This window comes from Hibiscus syriacus, unplaced genomic scaffold (assembly GCF_006381635.1).
Source record: "Hibiscus syriacus cultivar Baekdansim isolate YM2019G1 unplaced genomic scaffold, ASM638163v2 tig00111783_pilon, whole genome shotgun sequence".
NCBI lineage: Eukaryota > Viridiplantae > Streptophyta > Magnoliopsida > Malvales > Malvaceae > Hibiscus > Hibiscus syriacus.
In genome coordinates this window covers 3,331,867-3,342,697 of record NW_024063178.1, presented here as the reverse complement: position 1 = coordinate 3,342,697, position 10,831 = coordinate 3,331,867, and the positions used below count along the sequence as shown (strand labels likewise).

General features: G+C 30.9%; 1 protein-coding gene across 1 annotated transcript; it reads right to left on the bottom strand.

Moving 5' to 3' along the window:
* Window positions 1-1,304: 1,304 nt before the first annotated feature.
* Window positions 1,305-10,481, bottom strand: LOC120170573 (NDR1/HIN1-like protein 1). The gene is made up of 2 exons (XM_039178516.1): window positions 9,777-10,481; window positions 1,305-1,334 (listed from the first exon to the last, which is right to left on the bottom strand). The coding sequence occupies exon 1, from the start codon at window positions 10,417-10,419 to the stop codon at window positions 9,784-9,786; it is 636 nt and encodes a 211-aa protein (XP_039034447.1). The 5' UTR covers window positions 10,420-10,481; the 3' UTR covers window positions 1,305-1,334; window positions 9,777-9,783.
* Between the last annotated feature and the right edge of the window lie 350 nt (window positions 10,482-10,831).

Here is a 10,831-nt window from a genome sequence, read left to right as displayed (position 1 = left end):
TGATAAGTGAAAGATGAACATCAAGTGCCTTCAGGATTATTGCAACCCATCTCAATTCCTCAATGGAAATGGGAAAACATTACGATGGATTTTATAACGGGTTTGCCTTTATCATCAGGTAAAAAGGATTTGATTTGGGTAATTGTGGGTCGCCTTACAAAGACTGCACATTTCATTTATGTGCGAACAGATTTCTCTATGGTGAAATATGTTGAATTGTATATCAAGGAGATAGTACGACTGCATGGTGTTCATATCTCAATAGTTTCTAATAGAGATACCCGATTCACTTCGAGATTTTGGAAGTCTCTGCAAGGAGGTTTGGGTACTCAATTGAATTTTAGCAATGCTTTTCATCCTCAGACTGATGGTCAATCAGAGCGAACAATTCAAATTATGGAAGATATGTTGAGAGCGTGTATGATTGATTTTTCTGGATTGTGGGAAAAGTATTTATTGCTTGTTGAATTTGCTTATAATAACAGCTACCAATCCAGCATCAAGATGGCACCGTATGAAGCATTTTATGGAAGGAAGTGTAGAACACCACTCAATTGGTATGAATTAAGGGATCAAGAAGTGCATAGTCCAGACTTGATTAAAGAAGCAGAAGAAAAGGTTCAAGTGATTCAGCATAATTTGAAGGTGGCCTCAGACAGACAAAAGTCATATGCCGATTTGAAAAGAAAAGAAATTGACTTTCAAGAAGGTGATAAGGTGTTTTTGAAAGTATCACCATGGAAGAAAGTGCTTCGCTTTGGGCGTAAAGGTAAACTGAGTACTAGGTTAATTGGACCTTATGAAGTTTTGAAGAAAGTTGGACCTATGGCATATTAGTTAGTGTTGCCACTAGAGATGGAAAAGATCCACAATGTCTTACATGTGTCTATGCTTAGGCTATATAGATATGATCCTGCACACATCATAACTCCATATGAAATAGAAGTTCAATCTGATTTGACATATGAGGAAGAACCGGTACAGAATCTAGCTTTTGAAAACAAGAAGTTGCGGACTACGACGATTCCCCACCTTTTTGTAAAATGAAAATTCGAGGATGAATTTTCTTAAAGGGAGATTTGTAATATCCCAATTATCGGGTTAGTGGTTAAAATGTAAGACTTTTAAACTTGGTGATTAAATTAGAAAATTTTGATAAATTCAAGGATTTATGATGGAATTTTTGTGTAGAGCTTGATGGAAAATTTGATATATTGGATATACCAATATGATCTCTTCATATTAAAGGACAAGTATCTCCTTCATTAGGGGATTGGCACGTGGGTTTTGGGAGTTATCTGGAAACTCCTTCCTTGCTCTCTTCTTCTTCTTCTACGTGAGCTCCATCAATAACGTAAGAATCTGAATTTTGTAGTTTTACTTTATTTTTGGTTTGGTCATGGAAATTGGGGTGTTATATAAGCTTAAGGAAAGCTTATATAGAATTAAAACAACGAGATAAGTGAATTTGAAAAGATTTTGTAAATTGGGTTTTGAGATGAAATTTTGATATGAAGTAGTTTTTAAAGTTTTAATGAGATATTTAACTTGTCAATGAGTTAATTAAAGGGTTAGGCGTATTAGAAATGATTAAGAGCTTGGTTGAAAACATGTCATGATTTTTAGATGTAAGTGTTCTAATGAGATTTTGTATGTTTGGGAGTAGTAAATGTGTACAAGTTGGTTTGGAAGTATAGTGGTGAACTTAAAGGCTTTAGGTATGATGTATATGAGAGAATTAGGAGGTTTTTTGGGTTATTTTCAAAGTGAAAATGGTCATTCTGAGCTTTGAGTATCGGGTACTATTAGAACATTACTGATACTTCAAGAGATTAATATGTGTAGTTTTAAGGGTAGTATCGATATCAGTTGAAGAGGGTATCGATACTGTGTGGGTAGTATCGATACCATTTTTAAGATGAAATTATAGAATGCTAAATCGGTATCAGTACCATGAGGAGGTATCGATACCTTTGAAGGGAAGTATCAATACTAGAGGGGTAGTACCGATACTTCTAGGCATGAAATGGAAGAAAGAGTTTCTTGCATCGCAAGTCATTCTGATTGGATAAATGAGTCAAAGAAAATATTGATTTTCGATTATTTTGTGTAGTGATTGAACGTAATCAACTTCTAGTCAACTCGGGATATTGATTATCGATTCGAAAGGGTTAAGGATTTGGATTAGACTTCAGTGAGGCAAAGGTGAGTGCAATTTCTCAGTTTTATAACAGAACTGATGAAGGCTTGCGAGAAGCCAACCTCTGTGTTTTCGATCGAAAAATTTATAATTTCTATATTTTTATTGCAATGTTTTATTCGATTTATATTATATAAGCTATGTTTTATGATTATATGATTATGGAAATGTGAACTTTGAACAAGTGAATGTGAAAAGACTTTATGAGAAAGATACTATGTGAATAAGAAACACTTTGACTAATTATTGAATATAATTATGTGATTAATAGCCCAAAGTATATGTATGAGGATTAGAGGTATAGTTGGCATGCCAAGAGTCGAGGGTTTTATGTGGTCATTTCGGGCAATTATATGGTCCTTCAAGACAAATATGTCGTACTTCGGTGCAAACCTATGTGGCACTTCGATGCAAACTTTTGTGGTCCTTCGGGATAATTATGTGGCACTGCGGTGCAAATTACGAGCTGTGGTGACAACATTAGTGCACAACCTCAATGTACTCAAATACCTAGCATTCTCAGTAGTATACCTTGGGCATTTGGAACAAAGATATACAAAGTGAAACTATTCATAAGTATACTTTTGATATGAAAAATAATTAGAGTTCTTTGTAAAACATTTTGAATAAAACAAATAAGATTTTGTTTACTAAGTTAGCACTATTAGTATTGCCTTACTAAGTCATTGACTTAGTGTGTGATTTTTCTCACGCGTAGGTTTGGAGAAAGAAGAAGAGTGAAGTTAGCGTGGATAGCGTACACTTTTGAAGATCAGATCAGAACAAATTAAATGTAGGTGTTTTGTAATATTGTAGTTGTTGGCATGTATTAAGCGTTTAATTTGGAAATGCTCTAATCTATTTTGTAAACTCTTACATTTTGGTATTTATGTAAATTATTAAGATTTTATGTAAAAATGTATGTGAAATGATTATCTTATTAAAGAAGTTTATACCTTTTTATTTTGATTAAAAATTTTAATCCGGTTCTTATTTGTGAATTGCATATGTTTTGAAAAGCCAAATGTGGCACCTCGGATTCTTATCCGGGTCGGGTACGAGTTAGGGGTGTTACACTTCGGGACAAATATATGGCACTTCGGTGCAAATTATGTGAGATTTGGTGACAACATTAGTGCACAACCTCAATGTACTCAAATACCTAGAGTTCTCAGTAATATTCATTGGGCTATTGAAAACAAAGTTATATAAACCAAACTATGTATAAAAGTATACATTCTTGTTATGTAAAGCAATTTGAATCCCATATGAAATGTTTCTATGAAATGGATAAAAATTTAGTTTACAAAGTTTTATTTGACTCATACTTGCCTCACTAAGTCGACGACTTAGCGTGTGATTGCTTCACACGTAGGTTCGAAGAAAGCAGGAGATTAAAGCTAGAAGAGGATAACATACTCTTGAGGATGGTCAGATCAGATCAATTTGAACATAGGTTCTTTATTTTGGTAATTTTGTTGGCATGTATTATACGTTTTAAATTGAAATGCTCTAATCTATTTTGTAAACTTATACTTTTTGTATTTATGTAAATTATTAAGTATTTTGTTTAAATGTGAATATGAGTTTTTATTATTTACTTTAATTCAAGGGTTCCACCATTTTAATACAAATAAAAGTTTAAATTTTCCACTATTTTTTCAGAGTCAATGATTTGAAAAGTCAATGTGACACATCTAATTCGTATCCAAGTCAGGTACGGGTTGGGGATGTTACATCGGTCTCCACATAAAACCCACTTGATTATGCCTTTCATAAGAACAGTATCGGTATTTTTCTTCCAGTGCTGATACTTACGCCCGAATATACCTTATTTGGGCTCGAATTTAACCCCCAAACTCACCCAAATTGTTTTATTGAAGTTCCCAAATATTATTAATGTTTTATTACAGTTACAAGGGTCATAATAAAGGCTTTAGAACATGCTTAAACAACAATACATGAAATCTACCATGAAATGCTATATCATGCTCCATAACTTAACTCTCTAGCTATAAGACATTTAAGTGACTCACATATGGTATAAATAAGTTGTGAATATGTTACCTTGGGGTTCTAGCTGGTGGAACTCTCCCACAATCAACCAATGGTCAATTTCTCTTTTCCTTTAACTTTAGAGCTCTCCCCTACTTCTTTCACTAAACAAAGAAAGAAATGAATTATTAACTCAACTAGGTGCTTGGATTGAAGTTAAGAATACTTCCTATAACTTGAATCCACCAAAACGAGCTAGAATCACTTGATTTTCTTAAACCTTTCTAGAACCCATTTTGGAAACTATAACTAAAACTTGAGGTTAGAGGTTTAAATTGAAGCTCTTGCAATGGAGATTAATATTATTACCTTAACTAAACCTAACTAGGCTGGAAATCCTTAAACATTTGCTTCACTATGGATAGGAAGAAGAAAAGAGAAAAGATGAAGAAAAGGAAGAGTGTTTGGTGAGAAAAATAGGGTAGAGTGGTTCACGTAAAATCATCAAGTTTTTAAGGATTTTCAGCTTTTGAAATGAGCAATGGGTTAATTGCACTTCTAGTCCTCCCTCTTCTACCCTAATATTAAAATGATCTCACTCCTTTATCAATTAGGCCAACTCAAGCCCAATTTCAACTCAACTTGGTCTAAACTATTCTAAAAGGTCTATTGGGCTCGATTTATAGGTCTCGGGTCAACCCGAACTACTAACCCAAGATTTGGAGTGTTACACTTACTAACTGGTAATTATTTACTATCATACTAATTGCTAACTTATTAATTTACTAACCTTTTAATTTTTGCATTCGAGTCGTTTTACGACCTTGTGGTGAGTTGCTCTAGGATAAGATCCACATTATTTATGGTTCGGATAAAATTCTAAAATAACTACCAACTTCTAACACACTAATTATTAACCTTTAATTTTCGTTCGATTTATATTTTCGTTATCTACATTTATGCACTTTATTTTTTTGTTATTTAAATTTTTGTCATTTAATTTTATGTATTTTAATTATTTTCCTTTAAATTTCCAGCACTTATGTTTCAGTCCCTTTTTATATTTCAGCATTTATGTTCTCTGTTTGCTTTTTTTTAGTTTGAGCTTTGTATTTTATTGTACCTTAATTTTAGACTTTCATGTTATTTTTTAGCTTTGTTTCATTTCTAGTGCATGTAATCTATTTTATTTGCATGTTGATCCTTATACTTTATATTATAATATTTTTTTAAATATGTAATTTATTTAATACACATTATTTATTAAAAAAATAAAAAGCAATGTTGTTTTGTGTGGAGAATTTATTAGGGGTTTTAAAAAATGACCGACCCGGTTGACTCGACTCGTTGACCCTCCGACCCGAATTTTAAAAAAAACGAGTAATTTTCTTAAAACAAATATCCGAGCAGGTCGAGTACCCTGTCCGACATTTCCCGAGTCGGGCCCGGATCACAAAATTTAATTTTTTGGGTACCCGAGTACCCCGAGTATTTGGTTTGAAGCATTTTGTTTATTCTCTTTCTTATTTGCTGATTGACCAAACTACGTAAACAAACACTGGTTTTCATGGGTTAGTTCATGTATCTGTTATCTAGTTTATAGATCTGCTAGCTAGCGTCCATTGATCCTTGTGTTTAACACCTTCAAATGTTATGGGAGAATCAAGCAGTATTGATTTTGTTTTTCCTTTTGTTTACTCTTGTTACCCAGGGTTGAAGCATTTTTTTTAGTGTTTATAAATCATGAATTTTAAAAGACGGAATTCGGTGGAGGTTTTAAGAAGAGAAGATGATAATGATTCGTGTGGTTCTTGGTTTACCGGTATCGTCATTTCAGCCGATGGCGAAAACTATGTTGTTAGGTACAATATTCTTATGGACCACATAGGAAAACAAGTGATGGAGAAGCTGCAGAAGAAAGCAAATGATATCATACAAAAGCGTAAACTATATGAACACCACTAAACTATGGTCAAAAGTTAATTTGACCACTGAACTTTCAATTGAATCAATCAGACCACCCAACTATTTAATTGATTCAATCAAATCACCGACCGTTAATTTTTAATAGAGGTGGTGACGTGTCCGTTAAGCTTAAATGGCATAATTATATATTTAGACCTTAATATTTACATATTCTAACAATTTATTCACTATTTTAATTCAATTAAATAAATTTAACTATCCAATTAAAATATGACACGTGTCAATATATGATTTAAGATTTTATTTATGGATTTTAAATTATTTAATTAAATAAAATTTCTATTCAATCAGGTGATGACAGTCACCACCAATTGAAATGAAAATAAAGGAATAAGTTTATGCTCAAGATGGGATTTGAACCAAGGACTTGGGGGATAGAGTAGACACTCAACCAATAGGCTAAAGGTCTCCAATGGTTTTAGGTTACAACAATTTGTATTTGATTTGTAAAAGTTTGTTAATGATAAAAAATTAAACAATTAATATTTAAATTAATTATAAATTTTTTTTAATTAAAAATATTCAATTTTCATATAAATTAGAAAATTTTAAATTTTTTTGTTAATTCGAAAATTGACCGAATTAACCGAAATTTGTTCAGTTCGATTAATGGTTAAAGAAAAAATTTGGTTAATTCAGTTCGGTTAATAATTTTCAAATTAATTCGGTTCGGTTAATAATTTTCAAATAAATTTTAGTTCGATTAACCGAACCGATTTAACCGAATTTTTGCTTCGATTAATTCGATGAGTAATTTAAAAAATAGATTAATTCTGTCCGATTAATAATTTTCAAATTAATTTGTTCAGTTAATAATTTTCAAATAAATTTTGGATCGATTAACCGAACCGAATTAACTGAATTTTTGCTTCGATTAATTCGGGTTAATACTTTTAAAAAAATTGGTTAATTTGGTTCGTTTAATAATTTTCAAATAAAATTTGGTTCGATTAACCGAACCGAATTAACTGAATTTTTTCTTCGATTAATTCGGTTAATAATTTTCAAAAAGGTTTTGGTTAATTTGGTTCGGTTAATAATTTTTAAATAAATTTTGGTTTGATTAACCAAACCGAATTTTTTTCTTTAACCGTTAATTGAACCAAAATTTATTTAAAAATTATTAGTCGTGAATAATTTATTTAATTTTTTAATAATTTGTTTAAACAAATAATTTGTTTAATTTTTATCATTAACAAACTTTTACAAGTCAAATAAAAATTTATTTAATTGAATTAAAATATTGACTAAATTGATAGAATATGTAAATATTAAGGACCAAATATATAATTATGTCATTTAAGCTTAACAGACACGACACCACCTCTTTTAAAAATTAACGGCTGGTGGTTTGATTGATCAATTAAATAGTTGGGTAATCTGATTGATTCAATTGAAAGTTCGATTATCACATTTACTTTTGACCATAGTTTAGTGGTCTCCCGTATAGTTTACCCTATTCATATGGACCACATAGGAAACCAAGTGATGGAGAAGCTGCAGAAGAAAGCAAATGGTATCATACAAAAGGGTATCCTTTTTATTCGATTTTTTAGGTTTTTAAAAAAATTAAGTCAATAGTCTTTTATATGAGGAATTTATAAGAAAGTCTCCCGACTATAAGGAAAGTTCGTTTCCAAGGATATTGTTCGTATAAAAGAATTCATTTTTATTTTTTTTCTAAAAATATGGATCATAATTTAAATATCATTTGAATTTACAATTTTCAAATATAAAGATGACGCATAATCACTTATTAATTTGTGCGTTGTGGGGGTGTTTATCATTCCCCACGCATAATCAACTCTCAAATCCTTTTCAAAAAGAACTTCTGGTTAAATGCATACTATTTTTTTATCTTTTAAATTATTTTTTCTTAAAATTTATTTTAATAGGTAATTTTAGGTATTCGATATGTCTAACGCAAAGATCGATTGTGACTCCAATCAATTTGTTTTCAAAACCTCAATTTTTAAAATTAAGATGGTTTGATCCCATTCCAACCCTAAGAAGTTTAAGGATCGTTCCGACAATGTCACCCCTTGATTGGTGAGAAAAATATATTAAATTAAAAATGAATTAAAATAAATTTAATCGTCCAATCGGATGGTGGCCCATGTCATTACACTTGGCACTAGTGACACATGTCACTGTTTGATTTGAGGGTTAAGTTTATTTTAATTTATTAAAAATGTGACCAAATTGATAGAATAGATAAGTAAAATGACCAAATGTGTAATTATATCAAATATTTTAACTGTTACATCAGCTTCTCCGTTAAATATCAATGACAAGTGGTTTAATTAAATGCATTTAAATAGTTGAGTGATCTTATTGATAAAATTTCAAAAATAACGATCAAAATAAAGGAGTGGCAATAATTAGGTGGTAATTGGCATAGTTACCATTTATTTTAAATAATTTACCTTTAAATTTTTAATTAATTTATAATTATTTGTTAAGTCTTTTAGAATTTTAAATTTTTATAAATTAATAATAATGCTCATCGATACTCGTCGAACGTGGCATACTCATCCAATAAAATATATTATAATTTAAAGATATTAAAACTAGTAATTTTATACTTATATTATACACCTTATAGCAGTATAAGCATAAACTTTTTTTTGGTGGGATTGAAATTTTGATTAAATTAAAGGATAAGGATTGATGTTGAGAGGAGACAAATTCCGAAAGATCCTTTTCTAACACGCCATTATTATTAGGTCACCACATTTGCAATTTCATCTGTGAAAAGCTCCAATCGGCTAGCTCATGTTTTGACTATAAGAAGAACTATGGCTAAATTAATCCTAGACTTTAGTTTGACGTACAAGTTCAATTGATTAATTCTTTTTAAATCTAAATAAATGATTTTTTTAAGTATAAAAATATATAATAAGAATATTTGACACAATTCAATACCATTTAATAGAATAGAATAAAATGTTAAATCTTCTAAAGAAATATTTGAAGTTCGAATTTTAATGTTGTGAATAAAATAAATTAGATTATAAGAATTATCTTATAATGAATTCATATAATAGCTAATAAAATTTAATCGATTAATGAGTTGAACAGGATTATATAAAAATATAAAATACATAAATGATCATAATAAAATAAGTAGAAAACAAAGTTTATCTAACTATTACAAGATGATTAAACTTATAAAAATTTATCAATAATTTATAAGATGTAAGGATAATTTTTTAATAAATAATTAAGTACTAAAATTTATAAAGCTTTTAACTCTTCAATGATTAAGAAATTATTTTGATAAACTTTAATGAATATTTGTGTAATTTATTGGAAGTAAATAAATATAACCGACAGAAGTGGTGAAACAGACCGCACAACCTACACTAAATTGCTCAATATTGAAAATTATTTCTTATTAATGGCACAATTTAATTTTACATATTTTTAAGAAATTAAAATCTCTAATTGTTCTAACATAGTTGAAGATTTTGGTATATATTTTTTTTATCCTTTCAACTATTTTGTTCATTTATTCTATAGGAAATTGAACAATTTCCACTCCTTACAAAGAAATATAGTAAAAAGGGTAGTGTGAGTTGCGCCTTCTTCTTGATCGGTTTTCACACAGTAACGCTGCACCGGCTCACGAGCTGATACTTAACAGCGTTTTCTCCAACGGAAACTCCTTTACTTTTGCTACCGAAAGTAATATAAGCCGGACATCGAACGTGAAGACGGTACCTTCCCGAAACGAAGGTCCCAACTTTCCATCTCACCCGTCCATCGATCTTGATCACCGTGTAAACCGAGCCGGCGGCTTGTTCGTACTTCAAAGCCGCCGAGAAATCGGGAGCTATAGGGACCATGTTGCCGTACACGAAAGGCGACCAGATAATGACTTCGTTATGACCCTGGTATGTCGGAGGGAGTGATGTCCGAAGGGTGATTTGTTGGTTCCTGTAAGTGGCGTAGATGACGAGCCTGTCGTAGTAGACTCCGATTCGGTCGTTCGGGTTTCGGGTCGATACAGTGACTTGGAAATAGGAGGTGAGGAAATTCGGGATGGAGGCGTTGAAGTCGTAGACGGTGGTGTCTTGGAGGAGGAACCGGGGTTTGGTGGGCTGGAGGATGGCCCATATGATTAGGATTGTGATGAGAACGATGAGGAGGAATACTACGAGGCAAGCGATGATGCTTCGGATCAGTAGCCGGCGGCCTTTCCCGTGGATGCCGCAATCCTTGTCATTGGCCGTCATGGTGGGTAGAAAAGGATAAAGGATCAAGGAGAAAAAGAGTGTGTAGAGATTATTTGCTGCTTTTTTTTAAATTTGTATATAATGAAATGTGCATGGTGTTGGGTGTTATTTATATTAATATAAAACGAAATAATTAATTCGGAATTTGAATATTTTTAAAAGTTAATTTGTTTTCTTGCATTCGTATAATATATGAATTCAAATATTAATGTTAAAATTATTGTATGTCATGGCTTAGGAATGAATAAATATATTTCTTAAATATTTATTGTTTATGTGAAAGTAAATTTGTTGATTTGAAATTAATTTGAGAGTATAGAAATGAAAAATATATTTTTTAGAAATATTTAAATTTGTATAATTTTTAATTGATTTAGATAAATATTTTATGTTTAATTTTATTTTTTCATAA